Source organism: Marmota monax, unplaced genomic scaffold (genome assembly GCF_021218885.2).
Source record: "Marmota monax isolate L192 unplaced genomic scaffold, Marmota_monax_Labrador192_F-V1.1 WCK01_AAM20220418_F8-fsc00086, whole genome shotgun sequence".
Taxonomy (NCBI): Eukaryota; Metazoa; Chordata; class Mammalia; order Rodentia; family Sciuridae; genus Marmota; species Marmota monax.
In genome coordinates, this window is record NW_026693086.1 from 6,703,310 (window position 1) to 6,725,000 (window position 21,691).

General features: G+C 50.1%; 2 protein-coding genes across 2 annotated transcripts; both read right to left on the bottom strand.

Moving 5' to 3' along the window:
• Window positions 1-13: 13 nt before the first annotated feature.
• Window positions 14-4,274, bottom strand: Prss8 (serine protease 8). The gene is made up of 6 exons (XM_046454364.2): window positions 3,870-4,274; window positions 3,606-3,623; window positions 1,914-2,076; window positions 1,391-1,662; window positions 1,136-1,302; window positions 14-1,005 (listed from the first exon to the last, which is right to left on the bottom strand). Exons 1-6 carry the CDS (start codon window positions 3,952-3,954, stop codon window positions 682-684), a joined length of 1,029 nt encoding a protein of 342 aa, XP_046310320.1. The 5' UTR covers window positions 3,955-4,274; the 3' UTR covers window positions 14-681.
• Window positions 4,275-6,908: 2,634 nt separating this feature from the next.
• On the bottom strand, window positions 6,909-16,253 carry Prss36 (serine protease 36). Its single transcript, XM_058582690.1, has 14 exons — window positions 16,217-16,253; window positions 15,863-15,898; window positions 15,219-15,396; window positions 14,468-14,748; window positions 12,033-12,199; window positions 10,458-10,707; window positions 10,205-10,334; window positions 9,572-9,828; window positions 9,320-9,483; window positions 8,686-8,923; window positions 8,431-8,572; window positions 7,853-8,118; window positions 7,655-7,776; window positions 6,909-7,398 (listed from the first exon to the last, which is right to left on the bottom strand). Exons 1-14 carry the CDS (start codon window positions 16,251-16,253, stop codon window positions 7,117-7,119), a joined length of 2,550 nt encoding a protein of 849 aa, XP_058438673.1. The 3' UTR covers window positions 6,909-7,116.
• Between the last annotated feature and the right edge of the window lie 5,438 nt (window positions 16,254-21,691).

The following is a 21,691-nucleotide window of genomic DNA, read 5'->3' on the forward strand; positions in this document are numbered from 1 at the left end:
AAGAGGCCAAGAGTTGACATTCCTTATTTCACTTCATTCACAGCCAGTTGTGCTCAAAACATTTTACTCCTTCTTGCTCCTTTTATCCCCCATCCCTGATCCCAAAGCCCCAGCCAGTTCCGGTGGGGGCTCAGTCCTCCGGAGTCCAGGATTCAGAGCTCAAGGGCAGCTTGGCAGCCAATGGGGCAAGATTGGGGCCTTTCCTGTCTCAAAGGCAAGCATGCCAGAAGACAGGAAGATGGCAAAGCAATGGGCTAATCAGGCAGGGAAGGTGGAGCACTAAAGCCTGAACTTCAGTGGGAGTCAGCTGGGTAGCTCCCAGTCTTCCCAAAACAGGTGGGAGTCAGGGCTCATTTTCATAGCTAAAGGTTCTTGGGAGCTCCGTAGGAGCACAACCAATAAGCTGTGGATAGCTGGTGGAGGCAGCCAAAGGTTTTGGCCAGAACTACAGAATGTAAAACCTTTGATCATGGGTTTTAGTCCCAAAGAGCAAATCTAGAAGAATGGGTTCAAAGATCAGGATGGAACCCTGGTCTCACACAGTCTTGGGAGGAAGGTGTGGCCAAGCCAGACTCCAGGCCCAAAGGTCACAAGGGGCCAGGTTCTCTCCTGGGAACAGGCATATGTTCTTGGTGTACTGTGTCAGTCCTGCAAGCAGGGTCAGCTTCCAGAGTGGGTAACTTAGAGCTCATGCCAAGAGCAGAAGAGGCCCAGGATCAAGCCCAGCGGCAGCAGGCGAATAGGCCCTAGCAAACTCTGTGCTGGGGCAGAATTGAAGGCTAGACTTTGGTTGCAGAGGTTGCCATCCGGCTGGGACTCTTGGATTTGGGGTACCACATGAGGCTGGAGTTCTGGCACTGTGGAGTGGATCCAGGAGGCATAGCTAGAAGTCAGAGTATACACACCAGGCCTGTTGGGGGCTCCACAGGCATCACCCCAGCTCACAATGCCGGCTAGGTACCAGAGGCCCTCCACAGGGCAGGAGAGTGGGCCTCCAGAATCACCCTGAGGAGAAAAACATACAACAGTTGTCAGGACCAGACTCTAGGCCTCCAGTCATCCATGCCAGCCCATCCAAACTTCACCTCCCAAGAGGCATTTGTCTCGTCTCTTCTTCTGGGATCCCTGCACTTACTTGGCAGGCATCCTTGCCCCCATTCACATAACCAGCACACAGCATGTCCTGCTGGATAAAGTGAGGCTCTTCAGGCTTGGCATCAATGTTGTATAGGCAATTACATGTCTCACGACTGATCAGTGGCACTTCAAGTTGCTGCAGTGGCCTGGGGACCTGGAGACTCACTGTGAGGCAAAAGATGTTTACCTAGGGGCTCCTACCCTGAGTCAGGCTCCCCTCCATACCTCTAGGCATATAGTGCCCCCACCTTACCTGAGGGAGCCACATGGCCCCATCCAGTGACTGTACAATGGAGGCCATTAGGGAAGGAAGCATTGGCTGCAGGGAGGCAGATGGGCCGGATATTGCGGGAGAATGTGATGGGTTGATTGAGGCGGAGCAGTGCAATGTCGCCCTCTGAGCCCTCCTGTTGGTAGGTGGGGTAGGTGATGATCTTTGCCACTCTGCAGACCACCGTATCAGAGCTGTAGGAGTCTAGCTGGTGGGCCCCCAGCTTTATCTCATAATCAGTGTGATCGTGTTCCCTGCATGCAGAGGAACAAAGGCTTGGGACCCTGATCACTGTTGTCTTAATGGGATCCTAACCCAGATTCTGGTGCCAGACAGCATTTTTAAAGCCCAATTTGTCCTGTGACTTCCAAACCTCCCTTCACCTCTGACTGGTCTTTCAGACTTTATTGATACCCAAATACCCTAACCTCTGACCTGGATTGACCTGCTTACATTGATATCCAGACCATTTTCTACTCCCCACCCCGCCCCATCCAAGTAGTACCTGGGGAAGCAGTGAGCAGCTGACAGCACCCACTGCTCAGACACAAGAGACCCGCCACACACATGGACGCCATCATAGTAGATGCTGACCTGCCAGGGCCACTGACCAGGAGTTGCACTGCTACCACCTGTGATGCGTGCTTGAACAACTACACCACAGGGGACTGCCAGGGAGAAAGGGAAAGGGAGATCAGGGCCTTCTAGGGCCTCCATGCCAGGTCCTTAGCCCTGCCATTCCAGGAGATCTGGTTTAGAGTTTGGGAAGTGGTTAAGTTCATGGTCAGCCACCACTTTGTCCCCGTGGTGGCTCCCCAGGTACGGGCACTTCTATTCCTTGCTATCGACTACCTGTTACCCAATTCAAGTCTCATGGTGATCTCCTTCCTCAAGCCTTCCTGCTTTCTATCTGTTCAACCCCTTAAAAATCTGAAGATTCTTTATAAAGCACAAATCTGGCCAAGTCACTCGGTTTCCAAAACCTTTTCATGGCTTAAGATACATTCCAGATCCTCCATGGCACTACCATCCGCTCCAGCCATCCTGGACATTTCAGTCACTTGTTTTCTGGATCTTTGCTGAAACCCTGAGAGCTGTCTATCATCTACCCAGGCTGGGAAGACATTCACAGTTGAGAGCCTTTCCCCTCCTTGCTCTGTTTGGCTGTGGAGATCATTCAAAGGGCAGCCTCTCTGTCACCTGTGCTGACCCTGCCAGCTGAGTCAGGCATTGCCTCTGTGCTCTTAGCTCTTAGGCCCCTGCCCAGGCTCAGTTGTTCTGGTGTCTATGATTCTTTCAATCACGGCAACCTGGGCATTCCTTAGGGACATTTCTTTTTTTTTTTTTTATATTTTTATTTTTTAGTTATCGGCAGACACAACATCTTTGTTTGTATGTGGTACTGAGGATCGAACCTGGGCCGCACGCATGCTAGGCGAGCGCGCTACCGCTTGAGCCACATCCCAGCCCCCCTTAGGGACATTTCTATGTCCCCAATACTCAGCACAGTCCTGAGCACACAGTGAATATGGTTGAACAAATGAACAGAACTGGGATCCCATGATGTGAATAGCTAGTGTCTGGGAACAGACCAGCCCTTCCCAAACTAAGGCCCCAGTGTGGAGTTGGGCCCAGATGCCCTTCACAGTCACTAGGAGCAGAGAAACTGTCAGCCAGACTCCTCTGCTCCTTCATAATCATGACAATAGCTAGTACTTAGGGAGTGTTCCAGAAGGCCCAGATGGGGCTTGCATTTCCTTTATCACCTAGAAAGCTCACTACCGCCCCTGGATATGGAGATAGCTCCATTTTAGAGGTAAAGGAATGTGGCCAGTAAATATGAAGCTGGGCCTGAAAACCAGTCTGACTCAAAGCCAGTGTGTGTACCTTCAAAAGACCCTGGATTTGTGTCCCTCAAAATGACCTTGAGTGCCCCACTTTTGGAGTCTGACATGGGTTTCAATAGAGTTCTACAACTCGCTGGCTGTATACCCTTAAACAAGTCACTGCTTCTCTGCATCTCAGATTTTTTAATCCATAAAGTGAAGGCTATATGCCCCACTCACAGAGCTATTGGGAGATTTAAGATACCGTGGTGAGACAGTCCAGTAGAGGGTCAGGCCCTCCTCAGACCCACTGGGGAATATGAAGCCATGTCCCCTTCCTTCCCCCTCTTCTATTTCCCAGAAAGCCTTACCTTCAGTCGGGTCAGCTCCTGGAGAAAAAAAGAAAGAGGGAGGGGTAAGCAGGAAACTCAGAGATCCAAGACCCATTAGCACCTGCCACTTCTCTGGAGGACTGGCCCCTTTCCTAGTAGAGCCAATACCAAAAGGAGAGGGAAGCCAGCTCCAGAGAGGCCTGGGATTCTCAAGCCCAGGATAAGGACTGTGCACCTAGGAAGGATTACGTTTGCTCCCTCTTAGGCATGATCCCTTCCCATGCCCCACTCACGTGTACTTACCCATCCCCGTTTGGAATAATCCAAGAAAAAGCAAAAAGGCCATAGCTTCCAGTTGCCCAGGTCCTGGGCCTGCCCTCTGGCCCATGGCCCAGGATGACAGCCCCTGGGGAAAACACCAGGCACGAAAAGTAGGGCTGGTTTTGGCAGGATCTAAAACCAGGCTCAGAAGTAAGGAATCCCAGAATCCAGGTTGGGGAGGTGGATCAGGTGTCCAAGTCTGGCTTTTGAAATAGGGAGCAGCCAAAGTTGTGAGACGCCTGGGATTTCCGTGGTGGATGTGTCTCCGTCACAGCCTGGTCATGCAGAGACCGCTTCAGACAGGTGCCTCCTTAGAGCAAGGCACCTGCCTGCTGGCCCCTCCCTTAGCCCCGCCTTCTTGATTTAGCTCTGCTGGCTGTATTTGCCTCCGAGATCTGGAGTCTTTTCAGATATCTAGGCTGTGTGAGGGTTAGGGTGAGGCTCCCTAGCTCAAGGGCAGCCCGAGGCAAGGCCTGCAATCCCAATGGCTGGCCAACTATCCCCAGGTTTCTCAGTCCTTCAGACCAGTTATGCTCCCCAGGCCTAAGGAGGGAGGAGCCTCCCTCATTCCTTAGGCCTGGTATTTTAACCTAGAACACTGGGGTCTGCCCTGGGCCAGGGCCATTCCAGGCCTTTTCTCTAAACCCTCAGACTTCCTGCCGGTGGTGACTATGACTGGCCTTGCCAATCATCCCACAAGTATTTACTAACTACCTACTATGTGATGGACAAAAATGGGGACTGGCCTGAGTGCCCAGTAGCTGGAAAGGTCCTTCTTGGAAATGCCTTGAGAACAGAGACCTATGGGGGTTAAGCAAAGTTTTTGTTTGTTTTTTTAATATTTATGTTTTAGTTTTAGGTGGACACCATATCTTTATTTTTACATTTATGTGGTGCTGAGGATCGAACCCAGTGCCTCCTGCATGCTAGGCAAGCACTCTACCACAACCCCAGCCCCTAAGCAAATTTGTTAACAAGACAAGTATGGAAAAATTTCTCAAGTGGGGCATGCAGGTGGCTGAGGTTCAGGGAAAGAAGACTGGTGTGACTGGAGTTGGGGTCAGGCACATCCTCTGTGAGTGTGAATCTATAGCACTTGGAATATAGGTTGGACTCAAGACTGAGGAAAAGCAGACCCTCATGGGGTGTGGTGATGCATGCCTATAATCCTGTGGACTCTAGAGGCTGAGACAGGAGGATTGCAAGTTCGAGGCCAGCCTCAGAAACTTAGAGAGGTCCTAAGCAATTTAGCAAGGCCCTATCTCAAAAAATAAAAAGCAGAGTGTGGTGGTGCACACCTTTAAATCCTAGTGGCTGAGGCAGGAGGATTGCAAGTTCAAAACCAGTCTCAGCAATTTAGCAAGACCCTGTCTCAAAATAAAATAGTCCTTTTTAGACTAGTGGTGTGGTTCAATGGTGAAGGACTCCTGGGTTCAATCCCCAGTACCTGAATAAATAAATAAATAGGGCTAGGGATATAGCTCAGTGGTAAAGTATCCATCCCTTGGTTCGATCCATAGTACCAAAAGAAAAACAGACCCAACTTCTTCCCAACCCTCTTTCCAGAAGTCTGGATGCCCAGGCTGGTGGTCAGAGAATTCCTGGAGTCGGTGAGCATGTGTGTGTGTGTGTGTGTGTGTGTGTGTGTGTGGCGCTGGATTGGGAAGAGGTCGAAACTGGGGAGGAGAGGGTAAGACACTGGGAGTTGTGGGAAGCTTTAAGTAGAGGATGGGCATGTTCAGTGTTTCTGGGGGTGGCATGTGAGTAGCTGACTGGGTTTGAAGAACAGATGGGAATGTCCTTCCCTGTGGAGGACTTGGGGAATATTTTATGTTATATCTAGCAGCTAAGAATAAGCCTGGTCCTTTAAGAATCTTTGCCCTTCTCAAGCTCCCAGTGAGAATTTCCACCTTTCCTCTGAGTCCTGCCAACCCCGTTTTTCTTGGGGTGGGGGGACCGGGGATTAAACTTAGGTACACTCACTGAGCCACATTCCCAGCCCTTTTTTTTTTTTTTTTTTAATTTAGAGACAGGGTCTCACTGAGTTGCTTAGCACCTTGTTTTTATTTTTTTTGGTACTGAGGATTGAACTCAGGGGTACTTGACCATTGAGCCACTCTCCCAGCCCTATTTTGCATCGTGTTTAGAGACAGGGTCTCCCTGAGTTGCTTAGCACCTCACTGTTGCTGAGGCTGGCTTTGAACTCACGATTCTCTTGTCTCAGCCTCCCAAGGTACAGGTGTGCACCACTGTGCCCGCTCTGCCAACCCCTCTTGCATTATCTGCCTACACAACTAGAGTTTTTGTGGCCCTAGCTCCAGGAGTGACCTCTCTGCCACCCACATCAGCTGACTTCTCCTCAGGTCCCTATTTTCCATTTTCTATGCTCATAGCTCACTTTCTTTATAACCCTCTCCTGATCCCCAGCCAGGGGTGTTTCCCACTTGACTGTGAACATACATGGACTTATATATCAGACTCCAATTGCACCATGACTTGGAGGTTAGCAGGGAATATGGCTGAATTAATTCAGGGATGTACATTAGTCAGGGATGAGGTAGTAGAATTTACATAAAAGGGGCCCAAATCCTAGGAGCACTGAGCATGGATATACAAGTAGTGGACCCTGTATAAGGATTGTCTGTATGTTGGGGTCGTTTGTTTGCTGGGGACTGGAGATGAACACTTTGAGGCATCATTCATTAGTGTATGTATTAGGGGCTGGCTCTCCTACCCTAAGGGGCCTCAGGGCACTGTCTAGGGCCAAAATATGCTACAGGTGCTAGGGACACTAATTCTACTGGGGAGGTGACACACAATCAGCTGGCCACCTAAACTCCCCCGCCCTGGGGAAGGAATGAGGGAACAGCTGCCACGTTATCAGGGACACATTTCCTGGGCGCCCAAGACCTGACTCAACTGATGCCCGTAGAGGGAGGAGCCCTATTCCTGTGTTTCCCTCTTAGCCCAGTTGCTCTCAGCCCCTCAGCCTGCCCTTAGTGATGTCACAGGCCACATGTCTGTGTTTACACCTTTATTGTCTGCTCCTCTGCCACCCCCAAGGATTCCTGGGCCCAAAATAGCACTGAGGCCCAATTATCCAAAGCTGCTGCAGTCTAGATAGATAGGCCCTCTCCAGGCCTGGGAGAGAGTTAGCAGGTTAGACTACATTCCAGGCATGCTGAGTGGTGGGAAGAGAAGGGGAAGTGGCTCATGAAGCAAGGTCCTCTCAATCCTGGATCAGGGGAGTCAGTAACAGCAGGATCAAAGCAGCAGCCTTAGGGGAGCTTGAGGCCCCTGCCATGTCTGGGGGACAGAGGTCACTGCCTGTAGTGGGCCAATATGGGGAGCCACTAGAGGGTAGGAAATGGGCCTCCGCCACTGTTTGGGAGATCCAGGCTTCTTCAGGGCCAATGGCTGCAAACAGCTCCTGACTCCCTCGGACAGCCATGCCCATGAGAACCCAAGAGCCTCCCTCAGTCTGGCATAGGAGGGGAGGTGCTGAGGTCACCTGCAGAGTTGAAGCCAAGAACAAATGGATCTGTTATCCTTCCTCCTGGTCCACTGTACCTTCCCTTGGGTCCAGCCACAAAGCACTATTGGTCTCTACCCTTGGGAATCCTGGCCTCTGATCTTTCCAAGGTCCAGCTAGGAAGTACTGCTTCTTCCCATTTGGGGTCCAACACCCAAGAATTCTAATCCTGGTCTCTCCAGGTTCCAGCATCCCAATACTCCTTCCCCTGACCAGGATGCCTAGGTCCCTGTACCTCACACCTGTCTTCTTGCCCTTCTGCATATAGGACACAGAAAGTCCCAGGGGGCAGAATGCCCTGATAGAGGCAGTGACAGAGCCGTGGTGTCAATATGGAGACAGCAGTAGCTATAGGGACTGGAGAGAAGAAAGAGGGTTGTTCCAGGGTTCTGGCCTCCAGTCACTCCTCATTCCCATGATCCAGGGCTCTCACCTCGGTCCTGGGGATCCTTCCAGCCCAGCACCCAGCAGCTGGCCCCTGGAGGGACACCCCCTGGGTGAAGGCAGATGGGCAGCGCTGAAGGGGAAGGCTCTACCCGGGAGCTCAGCTCCAGGAGGGCCAGAGGGGGCCCAAGTCCCAGGTGCCGGGGCAGGCGAATGCTGATGACCAACCGGGATACCTGGCGGCCGTGTGGGAGGGGACTGGCCCCTGCCCTGCCCAGATACACTTCAATGTGGGGCACTGTTGTAGAGCCTAGCCTGTTGGAAGAAGGACTAGTGTCACCTTCTGGTTCCTCTCATTGCTGGTAAAGTCCTTTCCAGCCCAGGGGTAAGGGAAGAATGGTTATGTCACTAACTCCTTCATTATCCCTCTTTCCAAATCTCTCTTCTATCTTAAACCATCTCACACAAAAAATCCAAACCCACCAAACTGACAATAAAAGTCTCTCAAAGTAGTTTCCCTGTGCTGTAAGAGCCCTAAAAGGAAAACATCCCGCTATTGTAAGAATCCTTTGGATCATCTCCCATTTTTTCCCTCCAGCCTCTTACCTAGAGATGAGAGAGACCTACCTAAGGACACAGTGAGTGGCTGCCAGGACCCAGCCTGGGGCCACGAGGATCCCAGTGCAGACTCGATTCCCAGCCACATGCACCTCTGCCAGCCAGGGCCATAGCATTCCCTTCTGAGCTGCCTCAGGTCGCAGGCCACAGGCTAGGGAGAAGAAGTGGCCACCTAAGTATGAGTTCCACAGGTGATCTCTGAAGCCTCTCTCATAGATATAAGCACCTCCTGGAACTCCAAAGCTCCAAGGGTCCCCTGCTCACCACCATGCTCTGTGTGTGGGGGACAGGTCTGGGTCTCAGTCTCCTCCCCATCAGGGCCCCAGTCCCAGGCTAGCTGTTCCTCCAGGTAGGCTCCCCGAGTTACATGGCTGATCCATGGGCTATGGGTCTGCAGTGGGGAGAAGGCTCGGGGACGGAGACAGGTACTGGAGAAGTCTCCAATTCCAGCCAGGAACCAGGTCCCCTCCTCCCGACACATAAGGCTCCAATGAGAGTCATTCTGCAGCAAGAGTAAGGTGTGTTAATAGCATACATGTTTTTATCCTGTAGAGAACATCAGCATTCCAGGGGCTTTCCGGAACCCCAGATTCTCCATACGGAAACATAACAAGTCCCACCTCTTCCAAACTAGATTCCAATACTAATTTGTGTAAGAATTCAGCCCTCACTTTAGGATTCTCCTTAAACTTTGGGGTAGACAGAAACCCCAACACCTGCTCAGAGTCCGCCCCAACACCCTCCCTACCATCCAGGATCCGGCTCCGCCCCCAATTCGATATCCCCGCCCCCATTTGGATCCCATTCCCGCTCTTAGCCAGGTTTCCTGTGCCTCACGCCCCGCCCTCAGATCTCTCAGTCTCTCCCAGGGGCCACAGACTTCGCCCTTGTCGCTCACCCAGCAGCGGCCCGGCTCCTCCTCCTCCTGGTAGGAGGGGCAGAGTTGGTGAGGTGACTGTCCCGGCAGCGGCACTGACGCCCCCTTGTGTCCATACAGACAGTGACACCACCAGCCACCTAACAAGTCGGCCTCAAGCTGAGCGCCGGGGCCAAGCGCCGGTTCTGGGAGGGGAAAAAGCAGGGATCTCGTGCTGTGGCCGAGTCTGTCCCCGCTCTGCCCCGCCCCAACCAGCGCCAGACTCCTGCGCACCCCCGCGGCCCCAGCGAGCCAGGCGGCAGCGGCTCCCAGGCAGGAAGTAGTGTTCCGGGTAGGGTAAGCACACGGCGCGCGGGCCTGAGCTCAGGTTCACGGGCGCGTCCAGCTGCAGCAGCGCCAGGTCTGAGGCGTCGTCCCACGTAGCGTTCTCGTGCGGTACGAAGCGCGACACCCGCTCCGAGCGCGGACGTGAGGGCAGCAGTACCCGCCAGGAGTCGAGGTCGCGGGGTGGGTTATCAGAAGTGATCGAGCTGCGGGATGGAGACGCTGGGGACGTGCGCATATACCGCACATACGGCTGGAAACCGCGCACCCCAGACTTTGATTTTTATCTCCAGGCTAGAATCCCTCTTCCAAACAGGAACCATAGCCCCACCCCAGTTCGAAACGTGTTCTCAGACTCCCGCATGCTGGATCGGACGTACACTACCCTTTTCCCCTCCCAGCTAGATTAGGACTCCTCTTTATGAGCTGAATCCTACACCTTGGAATCTGATCCCGCGCTCCAGAATGCAGCCCCACCCCCCACCCTCCACACCCGGCACAAAGGGCTGAACCAACTAGATGGAGTATCATGTGGATGGATGGAGAGGCAAGAATCTCCCTATGCTGTGGATTCTCACTCACTCCAGAAAGCAGCTGGCAGGTGCCAAGACCCAGCTTTCTGATACTAGCGTTCCATGGCAGGTTCTGGATCCTGGCACTATAACTTGGGCCTCCCAGGGCCAGACCCCTGGTCGCCGAGCCTTGCCGCACTCTGAGGAGTGAGAGACCAAGCAAGGTTAGGGAGGCTTCAGAGTCCTACTTAACACCAGCAGACTTCACCCCAACTCAAATCTCCCCAGTCTCCAACTCCCATCCAGGGCTCCTGCCCCCTCACCTGGCAGGGCAATGGTGCAGTTCTCCTCCCTGGATTCCCAGGGGCCTGTCTGGGATTCCTGGGGCTGGTTGGGAAAGGCAGGCCCAGGCTCCAAACCCATCACCTGTTCCCGGATCCATGTCTCATAGGGAGCCACAGCAGTGAAGACTCCAGGGCGGTTCCTCCTTCCACAGCCAAAGCCAAAGCTAGTGATTCCTGCCTGGAACCAGCGGCCACCTTCTTCACAGACCAAGGGTCCCCCAGAGTCACCCTAATAATAGGTGATTTGTGTTGGGGGACCAGCCCAAGGATGCATTGGCTTATTCTGGCGGGTGGCAAAGGTTCTCCACCTTTTATTGGCCTTACTCAGCCCCTTCTAGAAATCTCCAGTGGCTGTCCCTTGTTCTCTGTATTCCCTACACCTCTAAAGAAAAGAAAGCCTTGTAAAACCAAGACTGAGCAGCCACAGCCCAGAGCACCAAATTAACCCATTAAGGACCACACAAGCACAGGGGCAGTGGTGCAAGCCTGTAATTCCAGCGGCCGCAGCAGGCTGGCAGGAGGATCTTGAGTTCAAAGCCAGCTTCAGCAAAAGTGAGGCATTAAACAACTCAGCGAGACCCTGTCTCTAAATAAAATACAAAATAGGACTGGGGACGTGGCTCAGTGGTCAAGTGTTCCTGAGTTCAGTCCCCGGTACCCCCACCCATCCCCCCAAAAAAACCCACACAAGAGAACCCTGAAGATCTCATTCAGAGTCTAATGATTCTTGTCCAACAAATAATCCAAATAAACCCTTATCTTTGATTTCTAAGTTCACTCAATTTTGTCTTTGCTTTTTGTTTCTTTGTGGTGCTGGGACTAGAACTCAGGGCCTAACAAATGCTAAGCATTCACTCTGCCACTGAGCCCCCACCCAGTTGTTAAAAAAGTAAATAAAAAATACCAGCATTAAGGAGGAAGATGCTGTTAGAAACAGGCAATCTGTCTATTCAGTAAAATGGGACAGATGGAAAGCAAAAAGGATGAAGAATTACAATGAGCAGACACTGGGGTCATTGGATGCTGAAGCATTGCCCCTAATGTATCTCTGTAACCCAGGTCAGGGTCAGCATCTCTGTGGCCTAAGGATATTTGTTTGTTTTTGGTGCTGGGATTTTTATTTTTGGTGTTATACCACTGAGGTACAACCCCATCCTATTCTATTTTTCATTATTAGAGTCTTGCTAAATTGCTGGGCCTAAAACTTGTGTTCCTCCTGCCTCAGCCTCCCAAGTGCTGGGAATTTTTTTTTTTTTTTTTTTTAGGGACTAACCCTAACCCTAACCCTAACCCTGAGCTACTGGGATTACTGGCTGTACCACTGTGCCTGGCAAAACTTATTTTTTTTTTTTGGAAGTACTGGGGATTGAATGCAGAGTGTTGTGCATGCTAGGCATGTGCTCTATCACTGAACTATACCTCCACCCCAATTCCATAGGCAATCTTGCCCGCTTTTTGCAGAAGAGGCTCAGAGAAATATTTGTCTATTGCTTAGCTGCTTCCTACAGGTTAGGGATCTGATTCTGCCAGGTAGGTGCAGGGACCTTTCCTCACCTGGCAGGTGTCCCTCCGTCCCTCTGGGTAACCAGCACACAGCATCCCTGGCAATAGCTGGAAAGTGAGGTTGAAGGGTCCAGGCTGGCTGTAGAGACACTGACAGGCAGCCTCTCCCAGAAGCCTTAGCTCTACTTCCTGTAGCACCCAGGGGAGAGGCAGAGGGTCTGCGGGCAGAAGCAGAGAGCAGATACTGTGAGGTAGGTATAGAGCACCCAGTTCCCCAGGGCTGTTTTGTCTCCTCCAGCTACCTCCTGGTCATCAAGATCCCCATGGCACCCTGGCCTACCACATTCACCACATCTTCTCATGCTTCTCTTCCCATGTTCTCATCTCAGGCATAGCCTCAGCAAGCATCCAGTGAGAATTGTCATGTGCAGGTTGTACACTGAACAAAGGTCCCAGCCAACAAAGTATACATGTAGGGGCTAAAATCATTAAGCTCTGAGCCCTGACATGGAGTTTTATTGGTCCAGAAAGTGCATCTTTTGAACAAAGATGTCATATAGACCACATGTGGTCCTATATTGAGTTGTAAAGCATGGAATCTGGCTGTCATCTCTAATCCCTTTCTCAAGCTGTCTTTTCTCAGTCAATTCCCAAGTCATTTGTGACTTCTCAGCATTCTTACAGCAACTACCCTAGTTCAGGCAGCATAATCTTGGACCTGGATGATTGACCTAGTCTCCTGACTGATCTGTTCCCTAATCCACTCAGCACTTGTTACAACCAGAGGAATGTTTCTCAGCTTAGCCCTGATCCTACCAAGAATAATAGATGGATCCTGTGGTCTAGACATGGACCCTCAGCTATCCTGCTTTTGATGGAAACAAAGTTTTGGGATACAGAAAAGGACAGGGAAAGGCATGGACAGAACTCATTCCCTACCCACCCGAGTTCTGAGAAGTCAGGTGATGTCTGAGATTTGGGGGTTGTCCTAGGGATCTCTGGAGCTGGAGGGCTACTCTGTCCCTCAGTCTGACCTGAAGACCTTTATTGTCTCAGCACCCTTCACTCTAGCATGATGTCCTGGCCTTTCCAGGGTCCCAAGGGAAGATGGCCATCATCTTCCCCTGTCTTTCTGAAATACATGCTCTCTTCATAAAACCTTCCTAGAAAGCCCCTGCTCTGGGGCCCCACTGTCTGGTAGCTTGGTCATGTCCATGCATGTCTAGGTGCTCATGAGGACTTCCTTGTCACCTCCTGCCCTAATGGGGCCCATGCAAATAGAGATTATAGCATCTCCTCCTGCAGCACCCTCCCAAAGACTCCAGAACTGGCACAGTTTGATCATAGCAGATATTGGGGGCTTTCTAGCATGGAAAGCTAACAATGGGTGATGGAGATGACAGAGAATGGAAAAGTAGTGTGTTCCCTCACACCTTCTATCACAGTGTTTGCTTGTTTACTGGATTTACTTTTTTGTCTACTTACTAGAATGCAAGCTGAGAAAGCAGAATTTTGTGTGTGCGTGTGTGTGTGTGTGTGTGTGTTTACTGGCACACACACACACACATTTGTACTGGGGGTTGAACCCAGGGGTGCTTTACCACTGAGCTGCATCCTCTCAGTCCTTTTATTTATTTATTTAATTTTGAGACAGGGCCTTGCTAAGTTGCTTAGGGTCTTTCTAAATTGCTGAGGCTGGCCTCGAACTTGAGAACCTCTTGCCTCAGTGAGTCTCTGGAATTACAGGTGTGTGCCACAGCACCCAGTTTCACTGGTATATCTTTAATGCCTAAAACAATGCCTGGTACATAGGAGTATCCTAATCAACAGAATGATTGAATGAATGAAGGTGGGAGGAGGAAGACAGGCGGTGAGAAGTTGGAAGATGAGTGGGGGGGGGAAGAAGGATGGGAGGAAAAGAGAACAAAAACATTTGCTGCGCGCCTACTATATGCCAGGTGTTATGCTTTGGTGCTTTAACGCGGATTATGTAATGCAAAAATATCTAAAATGAATTAATTCTAGCAATGCAGCTTTTCGCGCATTTTCCCGTTTAATCCACACAATTACCCCATGAAGTGAACACTACTGTTTTCCTTTTTTTACAGGAGAGAAAATGTACTGGGAGAAATGCTTTGTCTGAACTAGCAGAGTCAGAGCGGGAACCTTAGTTGGACCTAAATCCAGAAAAGGAAAACCTGGAAGGAAGGTGAGGCGGGAACGGGGTGTGTAGGCGATTCAGTAGTCTTAGTTTGAGAATTACCCGGGAAGAGGCTAGATGGAGAGAGATGCAAATTTTCCAGCTGTCTAGCAGAAACGCAGCCCCTTGGGGCGTTTCGGGAGGGCTCTCTGGAGTCCCGCCCTCGGGACCCGCCCACTTGCGAGAGCCAACTTTTAAGACACGCCCCCGCGGTTCCTCTGATGATCTTAAGGTAGGCTCAGACCCTCCGACGTCGACGTCTCCCGCCCGGCCCCGCCCCACTCACCTGCCTCCTGCACGTCCCCCCAGCCGGTGGCCCAGCAGGCGGTGCCGTGAACAAAGCGGTGCGAGGCTCGCGGCAGGCAGATGGGTTGCACGGTGGGGCCCAGCTTGGCGGGCGAAGCCAGGCGCAGCAGGGCCAAATCGGAGCCAAGTTCCACTTTGCTGTAGTTGTCAGGCACCAGGATAGCGGCCACGGAGCGGACATGTGTACCTTCCAGGGGCCCGTCCTGGGAGTGCACGCCCAGCAGCACCGACCACTCGGACGCGGGCTCCAAGGTCCCGTTCCTGTGTAGAGGCCATGAGGGGGTGGTGGGGGGGGCCTGGATTAGGTTAACCCTATGAAAGGGGTTGACCCGCTTGTGGATGAGGGTTCAGAGCTGGAGGAGGTGGTGAGGTCAGTGGGTACCCGGGTGGGACGGAGTCAGATTCAGATTTGGGGCTGAGAGGTTGAGACAGACTTCTAAAAGAGGAGGGGTGAGACTGATTTAGAAGTGGTGACTGGGGATTTTGTAAAAGTGAGATTCAGTCTCAGTGATATTTAGCGGAGTGGTGGAATGAGTCTGGTGACAATGGCCTCCCTTACCCAGCATCTCCCTTACCCATAACCTCGCAGAGCACCTAGTTTGGGGGACAGAGAGAGGAAGCTGGAGCAGCTCCGCTATAAATTAGCCGTAATAAGGGGGAACAGGGTGAGGGATAAAGCTGTGGGGTGGGGTTGGCCTTTGAAGGACAGGGACTGAGTGGGCAATACTCACATCACGAAACAGTGAGCAGCAGAGAGAACCCAAGAGGGGGCGATGAGGGAGCCTCCGCAGATGTGGCCCCTGCCTTGATGCAGGCTTACTTGCCAAGGCCAGGTTCCTGGCTGAGTGTCTGAGCCCCCCATGATGCGGGCAGAGGGCTCAGGGTGCCCACAGTCTGCAATAGGGAACCCTGGGAGGTCAAAACCCACCTAATGATCCCCTACTGCAGAGGCCCAGGTAACTCAGGACAGAGCCCAGTACTCCACCCAGCTTCTGTTTGCCCATCTGAACCAAGAACCTGGAGAACCTAGGTACTTCTGAATTTCCCGGCACTTCCACCTCCCTCAGAGTGGAAATGCTGGGTCAAGCCAGCCATAAGGTCTTTTTAGATCAGAGGACACCCAGGCTTCCTTTTCTTTACCCAGATATTCAGGTTCTTCTGTAGGACTGAGAGCTGGAAACCAGAGGGTAAAAAGAGGTAGATAATTGGTGACTTCCAGCACCTGACACTGCCCAGGCCCGATCTTCTTCCTCCTCTCCACCCAACTCCTACCTTCCCAATTCCCTGTCCTTTCAGTCCCACTGCCAACACCTACGCTACCCAGCCTAACTTTCCTGCTTCTGCACATGACTTTCCCCCAGTTCAGCTGCCTTACCTGAGTCCTGGAAGGCTCTTGGGATGGGATTGATGGCTGGGAAGACAGGAGGCAAGAAGAGGCTGGAGAGCTGCACTTAGTAGGTGTCCTCCCTGACTCCCTCCTCCGTTTCACAGCTGCTCTTTGACTTTGGCATCTGGGCCTCCTTTCTCCCTCCTGTGATACACTGTTCGTCTCCCTTCTGATATCTCCCTTCCCTCTTCTGACATCCCCTCCTCCTTTCTCCTCTGACATGGCATCCCCTCCCCTTCTGACCTCTCACTCTCTAAACAGAACCTGGGAATCCTGCTTCACAGTCTGCCAGGTGCTAGCATCCTGCCCCCCTTGCCACTGTCCCCTATCTCCTGAGGTTACCGAAGATCACAAGTGGGAGAAACAGGTGCTGGGGCATGGCACACTAGAGTCAGCTGGAGGTACAGAGATGGGTGAAGATCTGCTTCCTGCCACAGCTCTGTCACTGCCTTGGCATCCTGTGACTCCTAATAGTCCCAAGAGCAGTCCCACCCTCCCTGGCTGGAGCCCATCTCTGGGAATCTGAGAGGATCTGGGGCTGGAAGAAGGAAATGGGGAGCCTAAAGTCCCCACCCAGACCTCTGAGAGTATCTCACATCTCTGAAGTCCTAGGTTGGGGGTGGGGGAAGGAGCCCTAGCTCCAGGACACTTGTTGGGGGGGAGGGAGAATTGGAGAAAACTATAGGCAGAGGTCAAAGAAGAGGACAGCCGGGAGTTGGGAGTCTGTGTACTAGGTCCTTGGTGAAGCAGGGCTTGGGTGAGCAGTGACCCTTGGGACAGGGGAAGAGGCCCCTCATTGGCATTACTCACCCGAGACCTCACCTCTCTTTGGGGTGTGGCTGCCCCAATGGTTTGGCCTTTTCTTCTCACACAGCTCTGGTTACTGGTGTTGCTGGCCAGGTCTGAGACAAGAGCTCAGGGGAATTCAATCCTATCCCAACAAAAGGATCACAGATTTCAGCAGGTCAGGCAAGGCATCAGGGTTCCAAGAGGGGGCTGGGCAGGCTGGCAAGGCCGAAAAAGACTCTACCTTTCTCTGTGTTAGCGTGGGGACTCTCAGGTGATCTGTCACGTACCCTTTGTGTGACCTTAGGAAAGTCACTCAACTTCTCTGTACTGTATATCATTAAAAGCCCATTTGAGAAACATGACTCCTCAAAGAGGAATTTAGGAGAGTTTAGTGAAGGAACTATTTACAGAGGAATCCGCAGGATTAAGGGAAACCATCAAAGGATGGTGCAGCACCTGGGACTAGTAGTAATGAAGAGCCCTTGATACCTGGTGGCCCAAAGGGGTGGAGAGAGGGAGCAGTTTCTGGCACTTAGAATTGCAGCTTTAGGGGACAGCCTGCCAGTAGGAGCTGTGGCCTTCAGTAGAGAAATGCAGCTTTTCTCAGTCTGACCCAGCAGGGATGGAGCTTGGAAAGAAAAATTTCCATCTCACTCTTTCCCATCCTCTGATCACCTACCAGCTCCTCTCATTGTCTGATACCTACCAGAAGCCAGAGTGCTGGGGAGCCTATCTTAGAATAACAAAGTACTGCAGATTGGGTAATCTATAAAGAAATTTATTCTTCACAGTTCTGGAAGCTTAGAAGCCCAATACCAAGGTGCCAGCATCTGGCAAAGGCCTTCTTGCTGTGTTACTCCACAGTGGAAGGCAAAAAGACATAGAGATAGAGGAGAGAGAGAGAGAGAGAGAGAGAGAGAGAGAGAGAGAGAGAGAGAGAGAGAGAATATTAAACTGTAGGCCTCAAGTTCTTTTATAAGCAGCATTAATCCATTCATGAGGGTGCCACCCTCATGGCCTAATCACTTCTCAAAGGTCCCACCTCTTCTGCCTTATTGCCATTGAGTTGAGGTTTTGCTCTGATGCTCAGACTATCAGATTTGTGGGCTCAAGTGATTCTCCTGCCTCAGCCTCAGTAGCCAGGACTACAGGTGTGCACCACCACACTGGCCTAGGTCCCACCTCTTAACACTATTCCATTGGGGATTAAGTTTTCCACACATGAACTTTAGGGGGTATGTTCAAATCACAGTAAAGCTCATGATCTGGTCCATGTTCTCTGCAAGGAATAAATCAAGATGGAAGAGGTTAGAGAGTGGAAATGATGGGTCAATGAGAAATACCCACACAATATGAATATCTATTTTTCACCAATAATATAAACTAATAATAATATTACTCTACTAGTCTAATTTGCCTAGAAAACAGGCCTAGACAGAGCCTGCATGCTTGAACTTTTTTTTTTTAATATTTATTTTTTAGTTGTAGTTGGATACAATACCTTTATTTTGTTTACTTATTTTTATGTGGTGCTGAGAATCAAACCCAGGGCCTCACATGTGCTAGGTGAGTGCACTACCACTGAGCCACAACCCTAGCCCTTGAACTTTTTTTTTTTCCTGTGGTCTCAGGGATTGAGCCTGTGCCCTTGTGCTTGCAAGGCAGGCACTCTACCAACTGAGCTAAATCCTAAACCCTGCATGTTTGAACTTTATTGAGAGGTGCAATCCCAGAGCAGCAGCCACAGTGAGGAAAATGGGAAGTGAGAAAGGAAGGAGGAAATAAAGACAGCAATTGACTGGATTCAATTGCTGTTGAGTTGAGGTTTCACTCTGTTGCTCAAACTATCAGATTTGTGGGCTCAAGTGATTCTCCTGCCACAGCTTCAGCAGCTGTGGGGATTGAACCCAGGGGCGCTTAACCACCACACCACATCCCCAGCCCTTTTTTATATTTTAGAGACGGAGTTTTGCTGAGTTGCTTAGGGCCTTGCTAATTTGCTAAGTCTCTATTTGAACTCATGATCCTTCTTCCTCAGCATTCTGAGTCACTGGGATTACAGGTGTGCAGGGGTTTTAGCTCAGTTGGTAGAGTGCCTGCCTTGCATGCCTGTCTCAGTTGCTAATCTTGGTATCCTAGAATGGTCTACAGCAAATGGTGTTAACAGTTTCAGACTTGTTAACACTATTCAGGGGTTTATAAGTCTCCTTAGGTACTCAGTCAACTTGCTGCTTGTGTTAGTCAACTCTTTCATTGCTGTGACCAAAAAACCTGGTAAGAACAGTGTAAAGGAGGAAAAGTTCATTTGAAACTCACTGTTTCAGATGTCTCCATCCATATGTGACCTATTCCATTGCTCTGGGCCTGAAGTGAGGTAGCACATCATGAGGGCATGGCAGAATAAAGAAGCTCAGAGCATGGCACTAGGAAGCAGAGAAGAGTTCCATTCACCAGAGACAATATATAACCCCCAAAGGCACTCCCCCAGTGACCTATATCCTCCAGCCACACTCTACCTGCCTTTAGTTACCATCCAATTAAACTCTAGCAGGGGATTAATCCACAAATTGGGTTATAATGCTCATCTAATTGTTTCATTTGTGAACTTCGTTGTATTGTCTCACATGTTAGCTTTTGGGGGACAACTCCTATATAAACCATAATACTGCTTCTGTAGGTGTCTGCCCCCCCAAGGACATAGAAGTCATTCATAAAAAGAGGTAATGGGCAAACCAAGGTAGGAAAGAAGAGTGGGTGTGCTTGATGTAAAACACACATGCTATGATAGTCCTACCTACAAACTGCTTGGCAGCCTCAGCAACTTAGGGAGACCCTGTTTCAAAATAAAAAAAATATAAAGGGCTGGGGATGAGCTCAGTGGCAGAGTATCCCTGGGTTCAATCCCCAGCACTGCAAAACACAAACCAACCAACAACAACAACAAAAACAAAAACACAAAGCAATGGATCTTGTTGGAAGAAGGAGAATGCTTCCCTCTGGGGAAATAAATTGGAATATCTGGGGTTTGCAAGTGTAGTTTGCAAAACCTGCCTTGGTGATTCTGATAGTTCTACCACCTAAGATGCCATTGTTTGGGCTGGGGATGTGGCTCAAGCGGTAGCGCGCTCGCCTGGCATGCCTGCGGCCCGGGTTCGATCCTCAGCACCACATACAAACAAAGATGTTGTGTCCGCTGAAAACTAGAAAATAAATATTAAAATTCTCTCTCTAAAAAAAAAAATAAATAAATAAGATGCCATTGTTTGAGATTAACACCTCTAAGCTTCCTAGGAGCCAGTGTGAAGAGGGAAACCCAAACTGGAGTCTCTCTCTTCCATATACAAAGACCACAAATAAATTCCTCCTCTGTCATGGAGGGTACACTGTTGTAAACGAACTCTTCCTCAATGGCATTATTATGGCAAAAGCCACACAGAGTTTCATAGTACTGCTTAGTATCAGCCAATGATACCATGATCAAGCCACAGTAAATATAATAGTTGTATGGGAAGCACCTTTGGGTAAAAGAATTAATACATATCAGTTCTCTGTTGCTCTGATTAGCTGCAGGGGACATTATAGATTAGCTAGTGTATGTGTTTTCTGATGCTGATATAACAAATTACCTAGTGGCTTAAAATAATGCAAATTTATTATCTCACAATTTTGAGAATTAAAAGTCTGACACAGGGGCTGGGGTTGTAGCTCAGTGGTAGAGCACTTGCCTAGCATGTGTGAGGCACTGGGTTCTATTCTCAGCACCATATATATATATATATATATATATATATATATATATATATAAAGGTTCATTCACAACTTAAAAAAAAGATTTAACATTAAAAAAAAGTCTGATAAGGGTCTCACTGGGCTAAAATCAAGGTGTTGACAGGGTTGTATTCCTTCCTGGAGGCCCTAGGGTACAGAATACATTTTTGCCATTTCCAGCTTCTGAAGTTGATCTTATTCATTGGCTCCTGGTCCCATTTCTCCATCTTCTGAGCCATAAGCAAGCGTTGTTTCTCCCTCACCCTTCTGATTCTGTTTTTTCTCCTCTTCCTCCTCCTCTTCCTCCTTTTTCTTCTTCTTCTTTTGGTACCAGGGATTGAACCCAGGGATGCTTAACCACTGAATGACATCACCAGTCCTTTTTATGTTTTATTTTGAGTCAAGATCTCTCTGGTTGCTCAGGCCTCACTAAATTGCTGAGACTGACTTTGAACTGGCGATCCTCCTGCCTCAGCCTCTGAGCTGCTGGGATTACAGGTGTGCACCATTGCATTTGGCTTTCTCTAACCATTCTTTTGTGTTTACACCTTTTTCTCTGCCTAAAACTAGGAAATATTCTCTGATTTTAAGGATGCTGGGGCTAAAAACCTCTGGCAATTTGCCTTCTCCATGTAATCTCAAAGTCCCTTCACTCCACACAGTCTGTCTGGCAGAGCAGCTGGAATTCATGTCTTCCTAAGGCTCAGGCCTGGTAGTAGCACAGAGTCACTTCTGAAGCATTCTTTTTGGTAAAGCAACTCACAACTCAGTTTAGATTCAATTGGAGGGGGAGGATATAAAGGGCAGGAGTACTAGGAGGCATGATTCATTTGGGGTCATCTATGGAGATGAGCTACTACTGACTGTAAAAGGTATGTCACAAAAAGAGGATACCTGGGCTGTGGGTGTGACTCAATAGTATAGAAGGTGTTTAGCACCATATAAAGAGAGGATAACCAGACTGCCAATATGCATATAAAAATATCACCTGAGAAAATGTATCCCAAGCCTTTTTCATTTTTTAATCTGACACAGTATCTTACTAAATTGCTGAGGCTGGCCTCAAATTTGTGATCCTCCTGCCTCAGCTTCCTGAATCACTGGGATTACAGGAGTATGCCACCATGCCTCGCAGAAAAGGCAAATTTAAACTACCACACACCTACCAGAATGGATAAAATTAAAAAGGCTAGGGCTGGTGCTGTAGCTTGGTAGTAGAGCACTTGCCTAGCATGAGCAAGGTCATAGGTAAATCTCCAG